Source organism: Sceloporus undulatus, chromosome 1, assembly GCF_019175285.1.
Source record: "Sceloporus undulatus isolate JIND9_A2432 ecotype Alabama chromosome 1, SceUnd_v1.1, whole genome shotgun sequence".
In the NCBI taxonomy this organism is placed as follows: domain Eukaryota; kingdom Metazoa; phylum Chordata; class Lepidosauria; order Squamata; family Phrynosomatidae; genus Sceloporus; species Sceloporus undulatus.
The window spans coordinates 322,782,030-322,807,356 of NC_056522.1; the positions used below are offsets into that span (position 1 = coordinate 322,782,030).

General features: G+C 40.5%; 2 protein-coding genes across 5 annotated transcripts in view; both read left to right on the top strand.

The window, feature by feature from the left end:
• Positions 1–25,327, top strand: part of FSIP1 (fibrous sheath interacting protein 1) — a 591,530-nt gene that overhangs the window by 276,895 nt on the left and 289,308 nt on the right. The window lies entirely within an intron of this gene.
• Positions 18,458–25,239, top strand: SRP14 (signal recognition particle 14). Its single transcript, XM_042464548.1, has 5 exons — positions 18,458–18,609; positions 21,082–21,154; positions 24,260–24,372; positions 24,723–24,755; positions 24,865–25,239. The coding sequence occupies exons 1-5, from the start codon at positions 18,586–18,588 to the stop codon at positions 24,949–24,951; spliced, it is 330 nt and encodes a 109-aa protein (XP_042320482.1). The 5' UTR covers positions 18,458–18,585; the 3' UTR covers positions 24,952–25,239.

Below are 25,327 nucleotides of genomic sequence, written 5' to 3' on the forward strand. Positions count from 1 at the left end.
ACCTTATGCTTTGTGCCAACCCTTCTGTTCTGGTTTGCTGTTGCTAATAAAGTTGTGGCCTTTCATCCAACTTGGCTTCATGTGGTTTTTAGCGCTGGCCTCCCAGGCAAATAAATCTGGAGAGCTGTATTACCAAATTTGCATCAGAATTCATCACATAACTGAGAGCACAATCCCCCTGTAACATTAAGAAAGTACCAGCAACATATATAGTTCATTTTTCATTTTTATTCTTTATTTCTCTCTTCATGAAAAGGGAAAGTTGCATGCACCTGTCCAGGAAATATCTTCACTACACCCTGCACTTCCATTGGTTGGCATATGCAGGTGATATCTGAGGCCATGTCTAGCCATGAGCAGTCTTTCACATTATATCCTTACTTTCTGGATTTTGTTGTTGTTGCTGGCAGAACTGTAATGTATTATTCTTTTATGTTTTACTGCAGAGAAACCCACCATTTCCTGTCTGTGCCACCAGGCAAATTAGAAGAGTGTTGTTATTGTGTGCCTTCAAGTTCTTTCTGACTTATGGTGACCCTAAGGCAAACTTGTCATGGGGTTTTCTTGGCAAGATTTGTTCCGAGGGGGGTTGTCTTTGCTTTCCTCTGAGACCAAGTGAGTATGACTTGTCCAAGGTCCCACAGTGGTTTTCCATGGCTGGCCAGAAATTCAGACCCTGGTCACCAGACTCATAGTCCAACACCGAAATCACAACACCATCCTGGGTCAGGTTAGAATAATAGAACCACAACATTGGAATGGATCACTCAGGCCCGGTACAGATGGGCCAAAAGCAGCATGACAGTGCCGATATTAGGGTTCGGGAGCACGCAGCAATCACATGCTCCTGAACCCTAGTATGTATGGGTGCTGCCATTTTGATGTGATGCGTACCAACGATGTGTCTTGTGAGATGCGTCCAAACAGCACAGCACACAAAACACATCACCGTGTCACCTCAGGGCACAAATGGCGCTTTGGCAGCGTCACGGGAAAGAACTCCATTTCGGAGCTCCTTTGTGGGGCGGATCGTTGTTGCAGCCATGCGGTTGCTGCGGCAATGATCTGGAGGGGAAAGGGATGGCCTCTAACCTCTCCTTAAAGACCTCCAAAGAAAGAGAGTCCACCAGACACTGAGGAAGTTTATTCCACTGTCAAACAATTCTTACAGTCAATAAGTTCTTTCTAATGGTTAGGAGGAATCTCTTTTCTTGTAGTTTGAATGCATTGGTTCATGTCCTCTCTGGAGCAGCAGAAACAAGCTGGCTCCAACTTCTACTTGATATCTCCCCAATTAATCAAATATGACCGTCATAATTACCTCTTGGTCTTCTCTTGTCAAAGCTAAATATACTCAACTCCCTAAATTGTTCCTCATAAGTCTTGGTTTCCAAACCTTTAACTTCTTAGTTGCCTTTCTTTGAACACATTCCAGCTTCTCACAATGACTGTCAGCCACTGCCATGGGAGCCATCTCTCCATACCAACTGTAAGAGGAAAATGTTCTTGTGTTTCTAATCATCTGATGAAACAGATTGCCCTAAGATTTGACTGGGCAAACCAAGGCTTTCCAAGGCTGAATTTGCACCTTCAACCCTTCTAGACTCTCCAGACTAGCCTTTTTTTTTTTTTTTTCTTTTTTTTGCACTTTTCCAAAGTGAATTGCATTTCCTAGAAGCCCCTGGGAACAACAATTTACTTTTTAATACCTTGTGGCAGGTTAATATGAGGTTCAAAACAAGAAGTAGATAAAGCCCTGCAGCATAAAGAACTTATTAGTTTGCTTCTGGCTGTTTCCAGGCTTGAGATAGCCAAGAACTGGAAAACTGGAAAGTTGAATATTGTGGGATGGTGCACTAGACTCTGGGACTTGTGGTTAATGGAGAAAATGGCAGATAATAACAACAGAGCGAGAGGCTTACACTGTGGATTGACCTTTCATAAGATTTGGCACCCATTTATTGAACACATCCAGCAAGATTTAGTCTCTAGACCCCCCCCCCAATTTTAGCTAAATTTTTATGGAAATATGTCTTTCAGGATCCCTTAATATACCTTTTATCTATAATTGTCAGGGCCTTATCTGGGTTACTGTCTTTATTTATTGTTGTTTTGGTGTACTGTTTGTTGTCATGTTTTGTTTTAGAATGTATTAATACATTTTAATTTAAAAAAACAAGTAGATGGGCAATATTTTGGGCAATCCATGTAGCCCCCAGGAGGTCTCCAGGGCAGAAATTTGGCCACTTATGCTCTGAACCCCCCACCCCCACCCCCCATTTAAGAGAAAAAAGAAAACTTGACAAAAGGGAGGTTAAAATATAGGCTGATTGCTAAAAGATGACACTGTCATCTGACTGTCCTGTGAGATTACAGTTCTGAACTGTGACCATTCCTCACCATTGGGAAGCAACCTGGATCATAAACTGTAAATGAAAACATGAAAAGTCAGCATGCTTACTTGAAAGTGCATCCGTATCCCGAGAACTCAGAGAAAAAATGTCTTGAGTCCTGTCTGTGTGTGTGTGTTGTGCCTGAAAGTTAGTGCGAAACAAAGAATAAGATTCAAGTTTCTGGGAACCAGAAGGGTATGTGTTCTATCCATTAGTCATTTATTCTGTCCTACTTTCTGTATCTGTCTCCAGAGTTGCACACTGCTGCTTCCATACTGATTCCATGCCCTTGAAGAGGTCTGATAGCCCCATCTGTTCCCAGCAAGAAATCAGACCATGACCTACTTGCATTTTTTTTTCTTTCCACACTTCTAATATATGAGTCAACTCACACTAGAAAAGATGGAGAGACTTAACACTCAGAGTAGAATTGTAATGTCTAGTGGGGAAAAATATTCAAAGATGACATTCCTGGACCCAGTTCCTATAATAGTAGCAGCAGCAGCGGCAGCAAGATCTTGGGAGGAAAGTTGCATTTCTCATTCTTTCAACAACAAACATAATGATTTGATAGAATACTGCAGTCCTCCAGCAGCAGGTATTCCCTAGCGGTGTTTTTTGAGCTTTCCACCTTCTATAGCAGCTGAAATGTTAGACAGAACATTTCCAAACCTGGCTGTTTCAGTGGCCAAGGTCAGCCTGACATCTGTCATCAGAGAGTTGATTTCAGTTTTTGCTAATATCCCCATCCCTTTAGTTGGCCAATATTTGCCAGGAGTGAAAGTGTGTGCTTCACTCTGTGCTAAATGGAAAACCACTTGACCTCTGTAAGGGTTTTTGGGACTTGTCCCATGCAGCTTTCAGCTATAGTCTATGCTACAGGCCCCCTTTGTCACTTAGGCAGAGGCCAGGCATTAGATCTGCTAATCTCCTTCAGATTTAAGAGGCTCTCGGCTGCTAGGATTTCTATGCCAAAAGATAACTTTACAATCCTGTTAATAAGGCACTCAGTGATACTTAAATGTCTGCTGCTGCCTGAGCTTGCACGAACAGCTCTAGTCTGACAAGCTTTTTGTTTAATATGGAAAATCAATAGCTGACCTTTCAGAGGCAGGAGAACAAAACCCAAATACCTTTACCCAAAGATGGCTGAGTGCAACTGCCGATCTGGCATTAGAGTTGGAGAAAAGATACAAGAGGTCTCTCAGAGGAGAAGGTTTGTGCCTGCAGTAATAAGCAGCTGCATATGATACCGTAAAATTAATGATGTCTGATTCATTTAAGAGGAGAGCAGGCCCTATGATGAAGCAAAGTGAGGCAGTTGCCGCAGGCAGGAGATTTTGCGTGTCACTAAAGGACAACAAATTCTTAGCTGTTTTAATTTGTTATTATGGTTCTTATATTGCCAAGGATAGAGAGAAGAGCTTGTGGGTTTCAAAATAAAGGGGCATCCTAATTTGGGTGGGTTGATGAGTGTCACTTGCAGTACATGTGAGGCCAGCTAGGTTTAAAGGTCAAACTAGACATTAAGGGGAATGTGCATTCTTTGTGATTAACCCCTTTTCCCCCTCTCAAAATTTCCTTAGAGGGAAATGTTTTAGTAATCAGAACTGCAAGTTAAGTCCATGTTTACTTTCCAATGACTAAGCCGAGACCGAAGCATGATTAACTACAGAAAACATAAATGAAGACAATGACATGTTGTGATAAATAGCCTTCTTTCTCCATTTGAGGGAGCACCTATTCTAAATACATGCTAAATGTATCATCTCGTTTGACCCTGAAATATCATGTTCAAAGGTTTTTGTGTGTAGGGGGTGGACACATGAGTCTGAATGAGTACTCCAATACTGATGTGCACATCAAAGATTAAAAAGAGATATTTTTAAAGAAAAATCATAGATTTTTCTTCAGACTAGTTGAGAAGAGATATCCAGCAACCTGAGTAGAGCTTTAACGTGACAAATAGAGAAAGGACCTTTTCAGTAGTGGCATCTGATGTGGAACATGCCTTTCTCAATGAAGCCCACCTTGTGCCTTCCTTACCACATTGTTTTGGTACCAGTGCTGGACTACAACTCTGGAGACCAGTATTCAATTCCAAGCTTGGCCATGAAACCACTGGTGACCTTTGACAAGTCAAATGATCTCTGCCTCAGGAAAAGGCAATGGCAAACATCCTCTGAAAAAAATCTTGTCAAGAAAAAACCATGATAGGTTTGCCCTAGGTCTCCATGAGCCAGAAATGACTGGAAGGCACACAACAGCAACAGTAATGCAGCTGAAGACTTTTTAATTTTTGCAGGGATTTTAAGAACAATTCAAGTGCTTGCACATCTCCCCGTGCTCTTATTCTGCTGGTGAATTTAGTTTGGTTTGATATGATGTAGTGATTTATTTTCTGCTACCAGTTTTGTCTTGGTTTATCCCTCAGTTATTGCAGGGGCAGCTGCTGAAACCTCCCCCCTCATTCCCCCAAATTAAAAAAAGAACATTTTTGGTCAATCCTCACCATACAAAAGACCCACAAAACATGTACCAACTCCCAGAAGCCCACACATACACAGACCCATAGGGAATCCCCACAATGCCTCTATTGTCATTTGTCCCCTTCCCAAGATGACAAACAGAGGTGACACAATATCATTTCCCATTGCCACTTGGGAAGTGAAATAGAAGCATTTGAAGGCATTTTGGTGTATGACCCACATGGTGGGTCTGGGAAGAGAAAAATTGTCCCCCTCCCAGAGGTGCTCCCCACAATTTCCATATATTGTTGTATTTCATATTTTTTAACACATGATGTGCCTCCCATCTTGGTTAGTGGGTAGTTTAAAAGTACAATAAATCAGCCAATGAACTAGTAAACTGGGAGCCAGGAGCAGCTCATAGATGTTGTTCCACAGATGGAGAATCCATTCTCCTTTTTACACGTGCTTCTTCTGCCTTTGCTCCTAGTTCTTCAGGAGTTGCCCTGGTACCATATCTCTTGTTACCATAAGGTCCAACACCAGGTACACCTTAGGAGAAGGAGCTATAAAACTGAAAGTTGATCCAAGCTGTATCTGCACTGCAAAATTAATCCAGGTTGATACCACTTTAATTGCCATGACTCAATGCTATGGGATTCTCAGACTTGTAATTTGTTGTGGCATCAGAGGGAACTAAATATGTCATAAAACTACAGATCCCAGAATGCCATAGCATTGACCCATGACAGTTAAATTGGTATCAACCTGGGTTATTTCTGCAGTGCAGATGCAGACACACACACACACACACAATTGGCAACAGCTCTACAAGTGGCTCTTGCCTGAAGCTTCCTATTTGGGCACATTGGATAGTGCCACCTTCTAATGTAGGCATATATATTTCCTCTGTGCCAAAGTGAGTGTACAAGCTTTTCATTGCACATGTTAAGTCAGATCTGCCTCTCACTTGTGGCAAGGAGCTATTAGAGGAAGGTCGTGAAGTCCAGCGTTAGGGCAGGTTGTTTGACTAAATGAGCCTCGCTGGTTCGTACTACCAGGCATTCTATTTTTCTATAAGTACTGCATATACTAATGTGTAAGTCTAGAAATTTTAGTCAAAGAATTGATCCAAAAAACATGGGTTGACTTATCCACAGGTCAGTATAAATATTGTACTTCAACTCTTTTGTAAATTGGTAAAATGAATATCCAGCTTGTTGGGGGCAATTGGCTAACACATTGTAAACTGCTTAGAGAGTGCCTAGCATTATAAAGTGATATGGAAATGTAAGTGCTATTGCTATTTTCAAAAAGGAAGCATCCTCTTCTCTGAGTAGAGTGGTGAAAGGTGAGAGCTTATTCCATCCCAGGAGAACCTATAATAAACACCAACCCCCTTTAATCTTTCTGCCATGGCATCATTTCTAGCCTTTTTGGATGTCAGGCAGGAAAATGATAGCAATGGCATTTCTTTGGTGGTTTTCCTCAAAGGACAGCCAAGAGGAATCTGGCTTTGAAAGATCTGAGTAAAACATTTGTGAAAATTTGTCAGCTTTACTGGGTTAAAATCAGGCAAAGTTATCACATCAACTGATGCAGTGGCTTAGTGGTTAAGATGCCAGTTTTGATGATAGGAAAGTTGGCAGTTTGTGGCCCAAATGCTGCATGATGGGATGAGATCTTGTCCCTAGTCCCAGCTTCTGCCAACCTAGCAGTTCAAAAGCATGCAAGTGCAAGTAGATAGATAGGTACCACTTCTCAGTGAGAAGGTAACAGCATTCGGTGCAGTCATGCTGGCCACATGACCACCAGAGTAGTCCTCAGACAACGCTCACTCTTCGGCTTAGTAACAGAGGTGAGCACCACCCCATATGGTCATTTACAATTAGACACTGATGCCAAGAGACTATCTTACCTTTGCCATATCATATTAAAGTTAAAGACTATAATCACCGCTAATGTAGTCATAATTTTCTTTGTTTTGCCTTTACATCCTTTTTGACATATCTGCATTTTTTAGACCCTACCACACCTGGTCTCTTCCCTAATACATGACACAGCCACCATTTACAGTGGTTCCCTCCTTATTATTATTATTATTATTATTATTATTATTATTATTTATGTTTCCTGCCTCTCCCGGTGGATCGAAGCGGGGTTACAGACTAAATAAAAATATAGAGTGTTTACATAAAAAAAATCAATTAAAAGGAGCTAAAAACAATAAAATATCCAACATCATACAATAACAATAGCATCATACAATAACAAGGCAGGGATCATATCCATCCAGCCTTTCAGGTGAACATAAAGAATTATGTCTACTGGAATTTTGTAAGTTTTTTTTTCCTTTGCTTCATCCTTTACATTCTTTGTTACAGTATATGCCCCTAAGTTTTACCCTCATCAACGGGTCATATCAAAATCCATAATTTTTGTCCCAAACCTGCCCTCGACTTACACATGAGGTCGATTTATAGTCAAGTATATACTTTATATTGTAAGGGACACAAAGTTGATGGACTGTGCAGGCCCATTAGTCAACATGAAAGGTAGGTTAATGACTAATGAAAATAGGAGCATAGAAGAACTCAGTGCCTTTTTTCCCCCTCACGTTGCTTTAAAATTGCAAACAGATGTTGAGTTCTTAGACAATAATAACAAAACTGGAACACATTACAAACAGGATAGGTACTACTCAAACTATATGATATGTAAGATCCAGTCAGCAGGGTATGATGAAAAGGTATATGTGATCCAGTTTGTAGCTTATGATGAAATTCATCCCATGACTGTAAATGAACTTAGATGTTTCCAGAGGTATCTCATTTTTAATATTTTGAGATCTCAGGGAACAGAGGTGAAATCCTTGAGAACTGGGAAAGAGTTTAATAGAACAGCCATTATTAAGAAAAAGTGCTAGGAGTACCCAGAAACGGCAATCCATTGAATGTGAATCTTGCATAGATGCCAAAACTGAAATTAATTAAAAAAAAAAATAACCAAGCAATTACAGTGGCCTCTCACCATCTGCAGTTTCTGAGCATCTGCAGATGGCAAACCTCGTTGTTCCCATTGGTGGTGCATGCATGTGGCCATATTAGTGACTGTACTCATGTTGCACCACCATTGGGGACAACAGGACTTTGGTTCCCGTGTTTTTTCTTCTCTTTGGGGAGGTCCAGAATGGATTTCCTGTGGATATGAAAGGCTGACTGTAATTTCTAAAGGATTGAAGATGCCAGAGTGCCCAATATGAGAAGTAGTTTGTAAAGAACTAATTGGTTCAAACCAAATTTCTAATGGACAGAAGTTTCATGCCACCCAATTTCATTCAAGTTTCCACTGACAAAGAGATTAGGGGAAAGCTAGCTAGATATGTTTATTCGTTACAGTTTCATCTAAAGCTTGGACAAGTTACCTTTTTGGACTATAATTTCAGAATCCTCAGCCAGCATAGAGGATTCTGGGAACTGCAGTCGAAAGAAGTAACTTTCCAAAACTCTATTTGTTCTATATTTTTCTTTCCAAAACCTGCTGTAATTTATCATCACAACCATCATATGTAGTTTTTTGTGAGTTACAGTGATTTGTCCAGGGCTATCAAGTGAGTTCCATGGCTGAATGGGGCTTCTGAATTCAGATCCCATTGCTCTACATCCACCATTCTGACTATTCTCTCCACACTTGTAAATTCAGGTGTTATTAAGGTAGAATATTATGGATTGAAAAATCAAGGAATTTTCACCTAGGAAGCTCACTTAGGGTATACATTAATTTTCACCTTAATTTACCAGAAGGTAGGTTACCTTGCATTTTTTTTCCAGCCTGAGGTAAGAACATGCATTAAAACCCACAAGGTAGGTTACCATTCAGTGTTAGTATGGTACATTTGTAAGTATGTGCCCAAGTCATATATGAACTTACCCATATTTTAAATTATATGCAATGAAATGGGGAAACTGCTGAACATATGTCTTTGGGATGTTAGAAATGTCAGAACTGAAAATAATGGCTTGTTCATAGTGCCCAAAGCCTATCCCAGATTTCATTTGTTGTTATTGCTGTCAAGTCAACTTAGATTTATGGCAATCCTTTGACCTCTAAAAGCTCCCGCCATTAACTAACCTGGACAGGTCCTGCAATGTCAAGACCATGGCTTCCTTGATTTAGTTAATCCACTGTAGTGCAGTCTTTTTCTTTTTCTACTGCATTCTAGCACCTCATTTCAAATTACTAAACTTTATATTTTGTGTCATATTCTTTTGTATGAATATTTAGATGTAACACTGACACGCATCTATGGTTCTTTATGTATGGAATTAATTTAACACAGTTATACCATTTTATAGCTTATCTAAGGCAGTATACTATTTAAAATTTAAAATTTGTTGTTGTTGTTGATTTTATTTATATCTCCCCCTTTCGCCAAACCAGGATTCAAAGTGGCTTGCAAAGTAAAAAAAACACAAGACAGTTAAATAATACAAAAATTGATATTAAAATAGAATTAAAGACACTGAAACTAATAAAAAACATACAATTAACAATTATAAAAAGCAATTTTAAGAACAATGTGGGCCCTTCAATAGTTTAAACCCTTCAGCTGAGCTAAACTGCAACAGCAGAATAAAATTTCCAGGATTATCTTTATACATGTTTTTACCTCATGCTGAAAACTTATACTCCAGGCAGGCCTCTTTAGGGACAGTCATGTTTCTGCACAAGTTTTTTAAAAATGCAACTGAACAAGATAAAAATAAAAGTGGCTTTTAGTAAAATGGTAGTATGAACATGGGCATACGAATACAGAACTGTGGAGTTTGGAAGGACTTTGGAGGTTGATGCAGCTCTAGAGAATTCAAGTAGAATAATGAAATCTAGGGCAGCAGTGACAATTTTCAGATCAGTTGTACTAAGTGGTGAACTATGTTGAGCAAAGTTTATTTTATTTAAATATTTCCATGGCATCATTCTGTAGAGTTTGATAAATTACCATCAGCATTGCTGAAAACATGAATCCCAAAAGCAAGTTGGTTTGGGAATACAGGATGAACTGGAGGGTCACCATGAAAGGAGGATGCCATATAGAATCCAATTATTATTTCCAATTAGAGTATATCCAATTGGAGTTAGAACCAATTGGATTTATAGACTCGATTTTGTTGCTACTGTTGTGTGTCTTCAAGACAACTCCAATTTATGATGACCCTATCCTACGGTTTTCTTAGCAAGATTTATTCAGAGGAGGATTTTCATTGCCTTCCTGTAAATCTAAGAGTGTGTGACTTCTTGACCATTCTGTGAATGATTCAGTGGCTCTCCTCCAGTTGGGAGTAGCAATTGGATTTCCTTTAGAGAGTCCAGATGATTCAGTGGGAGTGGTGGCAAAGTAAAAAAAGGTTCTCAAGGGCATCTCGTGTTCCAGTCTAAAATGTAAAAAGAAACCCATCAGCAGAGGGGTCCGAGGAGACCTCTGAAGGAGAAAAGGAATGATCCTTTCCCAACTTCTGGGCAGCTGGGCATGATGATTCAAGATAAAACTGTTTCATGACAGGCGGGTGGACTGAGGAAAACTGTCCAGACATCTGTTTTATTCTGCAGGTTTTTTTAAAAAGGGATATGAGGAGGTTGTAAAGTTGATGTTTATAAACTAGAGCTCAGAAAAAAAAAGTGATCTTGGATAGCCTCCTCTTGGGCAAGGCTACTGATCTGAAGCCAGCAGCCTTGGGTGTGAGACATGCTGTCCTTGGCACAGCCTGTTCCTTCGCTTTGTCATGTCATTTTAACCTAATCCCAATCACTTCAGAAAGTATCAAAAACGCTGGACTTTAATGCGCCTGCACAGATGAATGTTCTCATTCCCCAGTAATGCAACACTGTCTCCATTTCTGATGGGTGCTTAAAACACAATCATGATTTCTGGACAGGAGCCAAGGATCACTAGTATTATTTATAGTGTTGTTGTAATTCCTTAAGTATGATGTTTTTTAAATATTAAATTTACCATTTTACTCCCAGAGGTGGGGTTTTAACTCTTTTTTACTTGATGTGGATTTTAGAACTTGTATCTATGTAATGTTTCAGCATATCTAAAAGTAAAGCTGCCTTGAGTCCCATTTTGGGAGAAGGTCAGGGTATAAATCAATAGTAATAAGAGAGTATAATAAAAGATTCACGGTTGATTTGCTCTAAGACCTATTTATGTGTCCATTTAGCAGCCCACAGTATCAATAGAACCCTTTTAGCATCACATTTCAATCAGTTGATTCTCTTCTTATCCACTTTCTTCACTGTCCAGCTTTCATAGCCATATGTAGAAATGGAAATCTGATGGCATTGACTATCCAGTGGTCAGTTATATATCTTGAGACTTTGGATCTTGTCAGTTCCTTCATAGCTGCCCTTCCAAGTCCTAGTCTTTTTCTGATTTCTTGACTTCCACCTCCAATTTGTGATTAATGACCGAACCAAGATATTAATTTCTAAAGGCAAAGATGCCAGGGTGCCCAATATGAGACACTGATTTGAAAAGAACAGATTGGTTCAAACTAAACTTCTAGTGGACAGCAGTATCATGCCTCCTGATTTATGTTTCCATTGAAAAAAAGATTATGAACAAATCATGGAATGCAGATGTGCTTAACAGATATAATTGTAATTAAAGTTTAGAGAAGTTACTTTTTGGATTACAGCTCCCAGAATCCTTCAGCCAGCATGGGGAATTCTGGGAAATGCTGTCCAAAGAAGTACTTTCTAAAACTCTTGTTTCTATCCTATCTATCTTTCAAAAGACCTGTAATTTACCACCACAACTATCCTGTGGAGTCATTTTAGGTGAGTTATAGTGATTTGCTATGGGCAAATCATTTACACCCAAATTTCAAATACACAAAACCTTTAAATTTACATACTGAAAAATTTATTTTGCTTCAGCTATAAAACTAACCAGTGTTCATAGCACTGAAAAACAAACACTCTCTTAACTGTCCTGTGTACAGCTGAATGCCAAACTTTGCAAGATTTATTTATTTATTTATTTATGGTATTTATACCCCACCCTTCAGCCCTAAAGGCTTTCAGAGTGGCTTACAATTATTATTTTTAATTAGACGGTTCCCTGCCCTCAGGTTTACAATCTAAAAAGACACGACACAAAAGAAGGGGATGGTGGTGGGAAAGGGGATGAGGTCCAGTGGTTCTTCTCTCCCTCTGAGACCTGGACCAAGGCAGATGGACTGCAGGGAGGGCTCTTCTTCAGGCTAGCCTTTGATGGAGCTGGGCCTGCCTGTTCACTACCTCACAGGCCAAAGGGTGACAGTTATCATGGAGGGAGGGCTCTAGAGAAATCTGAAGATGCCAGCCACAGATGCTGGCAAAATGGCAGGAATAAACCCCTATAGAACATGGCCACATAGCCCGAAAAACCCACAAAGAACGACTGATATTTTCATTGGCAAAAAGTTCCCATTCAGTCCAATGAGACCCCTCCCCTGAAAATGAGAGGTACAGTGGGACTGATCCAGATCCTTCTTCCTCATATCTGGAATTTAGCTTTTAAAAATAATTGGAGGAATTGCTGATTTTGTGACTGACATCTCATGAAGTTTGGTCCTCAGAAATTATTATGCCTTGACTTTGCTCTAACCCCTTTCAGTTTGTTAATAATAAAGCCTTGTTCCTGAATGATCAAAGAACTTTGCTCAAATGAGTCATCAGCTGTGAACCATTATCTATTAAATCATCTAAATTTTCCTGGCTTGGGAACAATGATGTCTACAGCTATCACAGTCTGCCTATTTTATATGTTGCCATTCAAAAAGGATCCACAGAATAGTTTTTTTTCTGCTTCAGGTGCAGTTCAGCAAATTGTCAGTTTCTGCTACTATTGTGCTCTTTTTCTTTAATTGTCAGTTATTTCTAGAAACTTGCAGACTGTTCCTGTGTAACATTTTTTGCTATACACAGATTAACACTAATGTCTGAAGTATATCTTACTGTAACATAAGAACAGCATTTGGGTGTACACTTGTCACTCCACATTCACTGAGGTTAGGGACACAGAAAGAGCTGGAAAAGCCACCTCTGAATTTTCTGTACCCAAGAAAACTGTATGAAATTCAACAGGCAACATGAAAGCACACACACACACACACAATGATTGATCTGGGTCTATTTCTCTTCCTTTGACTGGCAATGGTTCTAATCAGTGCATATCAGCCTGCCCATCATTGTATTATAGTTCCTACAGTATTTCCTCTTCTCTTTCTGTCCATGCCTCATAAACTTGTGTTTCTACAAACATTTCAAGTGAATGAATTCAAACAAAGGAACTTTGACTGTATCAAAGATTTTCTGGTTAGAATGACCTAGAAATGCTCATTGCTAATTTTCATGGTGCTATTTCCTGGCTTCAGTTTCTGGTATCCAGCCCAGTGACCCACAAAGCTTTTGATATAGGCTTGCCAACTTTTATTTTGCTTTCTTTTTCTTTTCTTTTCTTTTTGCAAGGCCTTTATAATACCTGATGGCAAGGAGAGATCCAACAAGTAAACTTTTTCCTACTCATTGTGCATGTCAGGGAAAGCTCCCACTGATATATTTCCAGCTTCCACACAGCTGTTAAAACCACAAGAGCCCTGGAGGAAAACAATAATTGGCACCCCTATTTTAAGAACAGCAAGAAGAGTCTTGCTTGTGAATCAGAAGCAAGAATCCTGCCATTGTGCTATTGGTGTTAACAGTGGCTGTAGAAGGGAAAAGGTCATGGGCACAGTGGCCCTGAAGGAAGTGAGGCACTGGAGAAAGAGGAGAGTGGTGGAGCCTCCTTCTTTGGAGGTATTTAAACAGAGGCTGGATGGCCATCTGTTGGGGATGCTTTGACTGTAAGTCCATGCATAGCAGAAGGTTGGACTGGATGGCCCTTGAGGTCTCTTCCAACTCTATGATTCTACAAGGATGCTCAGAGCCAGTAGGGTTTGACTGCCTTCCCTTGCCTCCACTGTGTTACTCTGGAAAAAAAGTGAAATGGTTAGCACAGTGCAAGAATGGGATTCAAATCATGCTAAGAGCAGTCACATCAGCTAAGCCCTGACACTCCCAACACCATCACTTTTATTTTCCTGTATGATTTTTAAAAGAGCCAGCATGGTTTAGTGGTTTGAATGTTCAGCTAGGCCTCCAGGAGACCAGGGTTTGAATCCCTACTCAGCCACGGAAACCCAGTGGGTGATTGTGGGGAAGTCACACACTCAGCCTATGAGGAAAGCAAAAGCAATACTTCTCTGAATGAATCTTTCCATGTTATGCCACCATGAAATGGTCACCATGTCAGAGTTGACTTGTAGGCATTAACAGTAATCTTTGCCTGACAAAGAAGCCACCGAGCTTTGAAAACATTGATAAAAAGGTTGAACTAGATGGCCCTTGGGGACCCTGCCAACTTTATGATTCTTTGATTTTAATGAATTTTGGAGTTCTTGGTTGGTTATCACTATAATGTGTATTCTGGATTTTGTTGTATCAATTAACTCTATGGTTTGCCTTGCTTTACTTGACATTTAACATAAGAAATTGTTAAATTACACAATTAAGTAATTAATAATAATTAAGACAATGGGCTCACTCACCTATCCCCAAAGAAAATAATGTCTTTAACAAAGTCTCTTTAACAATATCTCTGGTTTGGATAACCGTTTAATTATCTGGCAGTTACAAACATATTAATGGCATGATGAATCATGTCCAGAGGAGGATAGGGAGGGCAATCTATAAAATTTGATCTGAAATAAATGCATCATTCTATTTTTAATGTTCTTGCTTAAACAATGTCAGACATGATGGCTGGTTGTCATTATGCCTCATATGACAACCAGCCTCATATGACAATGTGGTATTAAGTTTTACAAAGTTGGTTTGAGTTACTACAGAAAGCCAGCTGATGCTATTAAATGTTTTTTACTTGCCTTTCAGAGCAGAGAATTAATTTCTTGTTTCTCTGTGCAGCCACAGTGCCGCCTCCTGTTGCAATGGCAAAATGCAAGCAGATTTGCATTCAAGGGTCCCTGCCAGAAAGAAGGGGATCATGCATCAATCTCACTAATCTCACATGGTGAAAAACTTTGGCAGGAAATACATTGCTTTCCCTATCTGTCAATGTTTGGCTCTTTCCTTCCTTCCTTCTTTCTTTCTTCATTTTATGACTCCCCCCAGAAGCAAATGTGAGCTCTGAAATCAGCTCACCTTAAAGAACAATAGAAGCAACAAAAACACCAAATGACAATAAAAGACTAAAAACAGCAGCAGACAAACAGAAGAAGACAGCAGCAATTTATCAGTTAAAAACAGATAAATGGTGAAAAGGGCTGGATGGGTAACAGGATAACTTCTTTGTTACAACAGCCCTACTGGCTGCCTATCTGTTTTCTGGCAGAATCCAAGGTGCTGGTGATGACCTATACAGCCCTACACAGGCCAGGGTATTTGGAGGACCTTACTGGCCTCTGTGAACCTGCCCATGTTTGAAATCTTCTGGGGATGCCCTTTTCTCTCTCTCTCTCTCTCTCTCACCACCCTCACAGGCACATTTTTTGGAAAAACAGGAGGAGGACTTCTCAGTGGCTGCACCCAGGCTCTGGAACTGGCACCCTCCTTATTGTCTTTCTGCAAACAAGTAAAACCCTTTTCATTGCGGCAGGCATTTGGAGTTAGATTTTTCTGGGGAAAGAGGCCTTGTATAATGTGCTGGACTTTTATTTTTTGTTGTTTTCTTAATTTGTTCTAACTGGTTTTAATTTTATGGTGGTTTAATTACTTTTTAACATTTGCACAGTGTTAATTTTGAACTATGTTTAACTGTAGTAAGCTGCCTCAAGCTGCCTGGGAAAAAGGACAGACAGACAGACAGCCATTGTGTAGTGTGAAAAGGTCCCTGGAGTGGACAGAGTTGAAAAACAAAGGAAGTTTTTGAAGAGAAAGCTGTCTTTATTATAGAGAACTGTTCTCTGTAAAGAGCAAACTCTTCAGGTCAATGCCCAAATCTAAGGCTGCATCTGCACTGCAGAAATAATCCAGTTTGACCCCACTTTAACTGTCATGGAGCAAAGCTATGGAATTCTGAGAATGGTAATTCTTCAGATGCTCAGAATTCCATAGCTTTGAGCCATGGCAGTTAAAGTAAGGTCAAACCAGATTAATAGGAGAGGCTTACAACTCTTACATCACAGTTGTGGCACTTTCATAGTTGGGAGAAAGTAAATCTTTGGGTGTCATGGGCATGGCTCATACCCATATTATCCTGGCTCCCATTTTATGGTGTATGTGCAAATAAGTCACTGGCATGAATACCATGGTTAAGTTTTGAGGACATATTTATACCTTAAAATTAGCCCAAAACTATTTAGCTGCCGATACTAGGGTTCTGGAGCACGCAGCATCCGCATGCTCCAGAACGCCAGCACGTGATGGCGGCAGTATCATGGTGGCGAGCAGTCCACATGGGCGCCACCATGATGATGTAAACGACGCGTACCGTACAGATGTCACTGCACATTGCTTACGTTATGAGTGCACCAGTGGCGCACTCCTAACGCACACACGGCATCAGAAAAAGAACCCAGTTTTTCCAGGTTCTTTTTGGGGCGGAGGGACGCCACATAGTTTGGCTGCTGCAGCATCCCTCTGGGGGAAAACCAGACACCTCCAGCCCGCCCTGATTGGGGGGGGGTATGTACAAGGCCAAAGGCTGAATGGCTTGTCTCACTAATCTACAATGGGATTGCTTATGATAAAACCATCAACCAGTTTATCAAAAGCAACAATGGGATCAGGATGGCCTTGAAAAGGTTAAATGGAGAAAATGGGCTGGAATCACAGCTGGGGTAGGCAGAGAGGTTGGCTTACTGCTTTAGGTGCAAGAGCTCCTTCGTCTCAGGTTTCGTGAGGAAATGCCAAGTGTTTTGGGGAAGAATGAATCACTTTAGATTTGATAGTTTTGCTTATATGGATTCCACATGCTTAGGGAAGCAATTCCTTTTTGCTTGGGAACCTGACCTTGTTATTCTTCCTGAAAGGTCATCAATCTCTCAAAAACATGCTATCTCCAAATATGAGCTATCAAAATATGAAGACCCCAAAATGCAGTGCAGGGTATGCAGGGGTGCATAGCACTAGCTGGGCAATTATTTTTTCCCTAGAACAAACACTACAACTCCCATCAGCCAAACTACCAAGTTTAGGAGAATATGTCACACACTGTTTAACATGTCTAATTTTCAGTCCAAAATTGATATAGATTATATGCATTACCAATAAGAAAAGGAAAAGAATGTCAGTAATTAAAACAACAGCAAACCATTACCTGTGACAGGATTTGTCAGACTCTTGACACAGACTGTCAGTGTTGGATTTGCAGTAAACAATGCAGTAAAGCTTAACTTGGGAAGGAATGGGATTCTGCTGTAGTTGATCCTACTGTTGTAACTGTGTGTGCTTAAGTACAACAGGCAAGGTAAACAGCTGCCTCCAGAATCACTTAATGACTTTGTTATAGTAATATTTTAATTTTATAATCTTGTGTGTAGTTTTAGACTGTGCACTATAAGCAGGCTTTTGTTACTATTTTGGATTGTTGTTCTCTCTCCTTCGTAAAGCGCTATGTAAAGCTTATGGCGCTATACAAATAAACATAATAATAATAATAATAATAATAATAATAATAATAATAATAATAATATTGTCATATAGGAATTGCGATTTACGAGTAACGTTAGTGCACAAATAAAAAAGCACGACTAAGGATCCTGTATGGTGTGAAATGGGAGGAGGTCAATGGAGAGGGGTGACATCATGAGTTCCTGCACCGGGTGACGCCAACCCTAGTGATGCCGCTGCCACAACAGGCGAAGGATTATGGAATGGCTTGTCAGAAGAGATCCAGAATATCACCAATCTTGGTGGCTTTAAAAGGGCCGTCAGTCGGATCCCTTCCAACATGCCTTCCCTGAATAATTCACCCGGTCGGCCATCAGACAGGAGACCATCACAGAGAACACCCTTAACTGCCCACTCCTCTGGCTGGCTTGACTGTGTGATTATTTTTAATTTTAATTCTTTTTAATTCTTTTGATTCTAGTGATTGTTTAATTTTTATTTTATGATAACACGGTTGGGGGAGGGAGGGAATTAATTGAAAGTGCTTTAACCCTATGCTGTATTTTACAGTATATTGTGTTTTAACTGATATTGTACATAAATAGTGTCTATATAACATTAAAGAAATTTAAGTATTATATTAACTTAAAGAACATTATTATTATTATTATTATTTTGTAAATTCTTCTTCTTCCTCCTCCTCCTCATCTTCTTCTCCTTCTTCTTTCTCCTGCTCCTCCTCTTCTTCTTTCTCCTCCTCTTCATCTCCTTCTTCTTCCTCCTCCTCCTCCTCCTCTTCTTCTTCTTCTTCTTTCTCTTCCTCCTTTTCTTGTGGCAGCAGCAGCAGCAGCAGCAGCAGCGGCGGCGTGTAATTGCCTGCAGTGCTCCCTGGCGCCCTTGAGGGGGCAGCAAAGAGCAGGATGGGATGAGGCGTGTACTCTCTAGCCTGTGCACTCTGTGGCAAACTCTATGGCCTCCCAAAGAGTTCCGTTTCCGGTGTGGCCGGACGTTGGTTTCCCGGCCTGTGACGACGAGGCCTGTGCCAGAAGCGAAGGGAAGGCGAGGGAACCATGGTGCTGCTGGAGAGCGAGCAGGTGCCGCGGGCGGCCCTCCTTCTGGGTCCCTTCGCCTTTGTGGTGCCTCTGGGCGAGGGAGGGAGGGAGGGAGGTCGCAAGGCTTCGTCTGCACTGGAGAGAGAATTCGCTTTTACACCAATTTAACTGCCATGGCTCAGTGCTAGGGAACCCTGGGAACTGTAGTTTTCTCCTGGCACTTGAGCTCTGTCTCTCTCTCTCTCTCTGACAGAGAAGGCTAAATGCCTCTCAAAGCGACAGTTTCCAGAGATCCCTGGCAGCTGGGGTCAAATGGAGTGTGCGTTTAGCTTCAGCCCTATGGAAGTTGGGATTTGTAGTTTGGGGATAGATTGGAAAGACATCGCCTTTGGCTGTTAGAAAGTCAGTCTGGGAAAGGTCTTGTTGCGCGGTCTTTGTGTGGGTTTTGGGGGCTAAGTGGCCGTGTTCTGGAAGAGCTTCGCCAGGGAATGCGTTCTCTCAAGATGCCAGCCACAGATGCTGGCGAAACGTCGGGAATAAACTCTTCTAGGACACGGCCACATGGCTCCAAAACCCACACAAAGACCGTGGAAGCCTTCCACTTCTCAGATCTTGTTGCACCTTAACTGGGAGAAAGAAGTATCCTCCATTTTGAGCATGACCAAGAAGCCTGGATTTAGACTTATGTGTTTTTGCCTTTTCTTTGGTCATGTCCTACATTTCCTTGAATGTCCTACATCTTGGTGGCGCCTTGTCCTCCTTTGCAGTTAGGACTCCAGGTCTGTTCAGGCCAAGCCTGGTCCTGTATTGAGATGCTTCACTTTCTATGTGGAATGGTTCATATTCTCCCCACTTGATTTGAGCATTTAGGTCTACAAGTTTAATCCTAAGTGTATATGGTGTTGGAGAGCTGGTTAACTGATGCATATATTCATTCCCTAACCAGTAGTTACCATCAAGTGAGCCAAATCCATATTTGTAGTCCTGCCATGTCCTATCAAAATCTACAGTGCTGTTGGCTGTAATATGCTGCTGAATTCCTGTCCAGCCACCATCTTGCATATTACAGTATACACCAATGGGCTCCTTCTTTGCTGGCTGAATGACATAAAGACCGCCTTTGGCATTTTCTTCAGACTGTTTAAAAACCTCACCGCAGTCCCTCCTTGGATACACTGTGAATAGTGGGGAAGAAAAGGACCCTTGGCATCATATTTTGTTTGGGGTGGAAAATCAAGAGTCACCATAAGTCTAAAGCAACTAGAAGACATGAGACAACATAAAGTCCAAAGCTTCTGGGCATCTAAGGAAGTAGGGTCACGTCTATTTGGCTCAGGACTCTAAAAGGGGACTGAAAGAGCAGATATATGCTCTCCAGGTGATGATGGGAGTTGTGGTGCCTCAGCCTCAGCCATTATAGGCAACAGTGAGGGATTGTGAGGGGTTTTGCAAGTTGTCTGTTAACACAAAAGACAGCTTTTCCCTGTAATAACTCACTTGCTTCACAGGTGAAAGAAAGTGCTCTCCACTCTCATGAGAGCTTTCATTAAACTATTTTAAGCAGCTAGACAGCTAGCATAAAGCCTAAACTGGTTTCTTTGCGCACATGTGAACATAGCAGATGTTACAGGAAGAAAGGTGGAAGTTGTAAAGCTGAAAATCCTGGCCTCAATTCTATGATTTGAGTTCTGTGGCAATAACTTTGTACTCCCAGCAGATCTTTTGGTATCATGTTGATATTATTTTGAGGTGCTGCTGAACACTTTGTACTCTTTCATGGCATTTACTGTATTTAAAGCTGATGACTTGAAGAGTTTTAAGAACCCCTCCCCCCTCTTAATATACCTCTTTTGATGCATGAAGCCAGACATTTTGGTCCACGTAATGCTTAAGCCATTCAGCATTATACTGGTTCACATCTTACCTGGAGCTTTAACTCAGCACCTTACTGTGTTTGTACATTCATCCCCATCTTCATAAACCATGGCTGTATGCTCCTCCCCACTCTTTATCCTTATGTACTGGCTTTGGCAAACAAATTCTGGCTTGCATTTACTTTGGAATACTCTGTTCTGTCCAAAAGCAGGGTTAATGTTGGTGAACAAAGCAGAATAGTAAGCCAAATGTAGAATCATAGAGTTGGAAGAGACCACAAGGGCCATTTACTCCAACCCCCCTGCCATGCAGGAATACACTATCACAACCAGAGCCTGGTTATTATTCTGCTTTGTTAACCAATGTTAATTCAGAGTTCCCAGAATTTGAATATAATAGGACATTTGGCTTGAAGCATGTCAAGTTCACCAAATTGAAGAGAAGCAAGGAAGGAGTCTGCAGCAAAGAGCTACAGAGCTTATTCACATTATTATTTGAACTGTGGTCCAGATTTGAACATGGCTGTTGTGAGAAGGCTGTCATTAAAATCTATTTGGAAATGGATTGTTTGCTAGCTGAAATTGGACAAAAACTGAAACTTAAGTTTTTCTTAATTGGAATTGATTTCCTTTGTTCCAGTTTTTGACAGAGCTAACAAGGCTTTTTCAGAAGTGCAGAACCACAGGCAGTGTCTATATAACACTCAAGAAATGTAAGTATCATATTGACTTAAAGGACATTCATCAAATATGTCTGTTTGATGTACTTCTTTTTTCACCATTATCCATTTTAAAAAAGCAGAAAGTATGGATGGTGAGTTTTCTAAGCCATCTGAACTGCAGTTTACTGAAACGTGTTATGAACATGATCAACTGCTTCTGTAATCTTACTAATGAAGTAAGCAGCAATTTATGATGTAATTAATGGCTTTAGAAACACAATCTTTGCGGTTCCTTTTTGTGTCTGGCCAAGTTAGATGACAGCTTCCTCTTTTTAAAAAAAACAACATGAGAATATTCAAAACTCTTAGTGTCTAGAATTGATTATCCAATGTTTATCAGTGAATCAGCACATTAAATGGGTAGTGTATTTTAAAACTAGCCTGCAAAACCATCAAGAGAAGACTGTGTATCCATCTGATGTATCTAAACTATATCTGGGGTCATGTGTCTCTTGTTTCTTCCTGACCCATACTGGTGTACTCCTTGTAACCTTGCTTAAAACTTTTTTACTGCTAGAAAAAGAATGTCTACGCTTTTACCATATAGATTGTATTACGTAAGTGAGGAACTGGCCCTCCAGAAGAGAGATGATTACAACTCTCATGATGATTGGCCATGGGAGGGGAGTCACACATTCTCCACTCTTGATATTCTGCATGTGTGGGAATCATGCATCCCTCCAGATATTGTCAAACTGCAGCTCTCAGCAATCCTCACCATTGACTGGATTGGCTAAAGTGCTGCACTCCAATAATATCTGGAGGACCACATGATTCACACAGATGCATACAGTGGTACCTCGGGATACGAAATACCCAGGTTACGAAATTTTCGAGATACGAAAAAATCCCATAGGGAATTATTGTTCCGGGTTACGAATGTTTTTTCGGGTTACGAAAAAACTTTTGGTGCTTTTTTCGGCTTTTTCGCACGGAATCGCGGCTTTTCCCCATTAGCGCCTATGGCAATTCGGCTTACGAAGGCTTTTCGGGTTACGAAAGCGGCCGCGGAACGAATTACTTTCGTAACCCGAGGCACCACTGTATATCCTGCCCCATCCCAAACATTTTATCTGCCCCAAAGGTCAGGACAGAAATGGAGGAAGATGTAAAATTGATGAAACCATTTAGTTAATCAGTGTAACTACCTGCCTTCACCTAGGGCTCCAAAACGTATCTAAATAAAATCTTTAAAGTGGGCTCAGGGAGGACAGTGTGGTGATATGGGGCTTGAATTAAATTTTGTTGTGAGAAAATTAAGATGAAACATTGAGAATCAGTGTGGTAAAGTTGTCTGAATACTAAGGGAACCTCCTCTAAACAAATCTTGTGAAGAAACCCCCATTATAAGTTCACTTTAGGGTTGCCATAAGTTGGAAATAACTTGCAGGTAATCAACAAGTGAGGTATAGTATATGTAATAAGATAAAGATCTGTTGGGGGGGGGAGGTGAGAGTATGGGATGTTTGGGAGTGGCTGCTGAATGTTTGAAGAGGTTTTAAAAGTCTGGCATGATAGAGATGGTGAATGTTTTAGAGACCTAGTGCAACATAAAACCCACTATTTATCTCAAAGTGCCATGTCCTTCTGGCTGTCTAGTAACAAACTCTGGCAAACTCTGTACTGAGTGCCAACTTTGGCACTTGTGTCATAGGTTCACCACCACTGGATTAGGAATACCAGAGAGAGATGTGAATTAGATTAAGGTCAATCAAGATTTGAAATTGTTAAGTAATATTTAATGCATGTTGAACTTGTTTAATTCCGCCCCCCCCTCCATTTTACATATGTACCTCTAAAAGTGCTGCAGTAGTGTTATTTATGATGCTTGAGCTCAGTGTCTGTTGAGGAAGCTGTGGTTCAAGGATGGTGATATCCAGTGGTGGGACTATATAAATAAAACCTTGCACCATAATCACCAGGGCATTTAGAAGGTCCTTACATTTGACCCATACTAGTGAGACAGCTGAAGATTATCACATTTGTGGACAGTCCTCACATGCAGCCCTGCATGAACCACAGCTCCTAGCATTCCATGCCATTGGTAATGGTAACTAGTGCATATGAGATTAGTAGCCCAGTAATATTTGGAGAGGTGCACTTATCCCACCAACTCCTGGTTTACTTGATTTAAAGGTTCCTGATTAGAGAAAGCATGGCTCTGAGTAGCTTTTAGCAAGCTCACATTCAAGAAAGAATGGCGTTGTTGTAATGTAACATTATGCGGGGGAGGGGTTCTTAGAAGCTTCTTGCTTTCAGCTCTCAGGGGCTAAACTGATGAGCAGGATACCATGGGCCCATCCCGTGGTATCATGCCTGCTGTTTCCTTCTATGTCAGTCCTTGGGTTGGTACCGTGACAGGCAGGTGTTTACATGCCTGCCCACCGTAGATCTGCTGGTTCCACAGGCCTTTTGCCTGTTGCATCCTTTCTGGAGGTCCCCACTGCAGCCTGTAAGGGTTGAAACAGGGTACCTAGCTGCACCTATGTGCCCAGGTGCCCTCTTCCTATGTCACAGCCAGTGGCAGAGGCCTTCATAGAGGATGCAACAGTGGCAACAAGTAAGGAGTATATAGGCCTGCCTGGTCTGCCGGCTGTCAGTAGAGTTTCAGAGAAACTCCACTGCAAACAACCAGTCATTTTTGATCAGATTAAGGGCCTTTTGGGCCAAGATCAGACTAGATCCATACCCAGCCTGTATCGTCTGCAGATGACAATGCCAGACCTGGGGGAACACATGACTTTTGGTCCATGTGGACAGGGCTTGTCAGGTTGACTGGAGAACCAATGAGTTCTCCAATTTTATGCCTGAGTGACAAGAATGAGGACATAGCAGTAGCTTACATAATTATGTGCAGACCTTTGTTTTTTTCCTAGCAAGAGGAGAAATGCTTTTGATTTTGAGCTAGATACCAAAGGATGTGTTATGATGGGGGGGGGGATTATGTTTATTCGCCTTCATTGAATACATGAACTTGTTATTTAAAAAAAGACCACCAGCATTTTAATCTGAGTCCAGTTTAACAAAGCAAATAAGCAGTGTAACAAATGTCTCTCAACTGGCATGTTCTAAATTCGCTTCATTTGTTTAATATAGATGACGGTCGAACAAGACCCATCCCACGAAAGGGCCATATTGAGGGTTTCGAGCCTGTAGACAATAAATGTCTTCTCAGAGCAACAGACGGGAAGAAAAAGATAAGCACAGTGGTAAGTATCATACTCTGATGAATGAGAACGTCTTCACTTAGTTGAGATCTAACAAAGGGTAGCAAAGTAGATGGAAATTGTCACAAATGAGATTATTTGTATAAATTATTCTGAGAGTGTACAGTTTTCAGGTCTTTTTTTTTTTTCAAATACTTTGAACAGCAGTTTGCCACATCCTCCTGACATGGCCTTTAAGTGTTTTAAGATACAGCATATTAATATACCATATTAAGATGCAGCATGTTATTAAAACCTATTAAGGTAATTGTTAAAAATATAATTTCTAGCTCATTCAGTGGAAGGCTTAATACTCAAGTAATCTTTTTTTAAATAATGCTGTTTTCTTGTAGGTGAGTTCAAAGGAAGTTAACAAATTTCAGATGGTAAGTTTATATCTGGTGTACTTCAATTTTAGAACATTTTAATGGATTAACTTCAGATTACCATTAATTTTATGGTGTTACCTAAAAAGGATTTATTTCTTGGTTGCAGGCTTATTCAAATTTACTGAGAGCTAATATGGATGGTTTAAAGAAGAAAGATAAGAAGAGCAAAAGTAAGAAGAGCAAAGCTACCTAAGGACAGAACACCAGATTTCTTCCTACCGGGGACCCAAATTATAGCCCACAGCACTGTACTTTTCTTCATGTCACCACTTATAATTTGAGTTCATTTCCAGCCAAGAACTGGAATGTAGGCATCTTGTTAAACGGAAAATGCTTTATTGATTGTGGTTGCAGAATATATATATTACAGTTCCTGAATATTTTTTGTTAGTTCATTTGGTTTTATTTTGATTAAGAATATGTTTTTGGGGAAGCCTATTGTTTGGAAACTAATACAAAAATAAAGAATTTTTGAAATGTCTTTATTTATGCTGATGTTTTGAACACAACTGAAAGAACTTCTCTCTTCAAAAATTTTTATGAAGAGTTATATTTCTCAGATACACAGT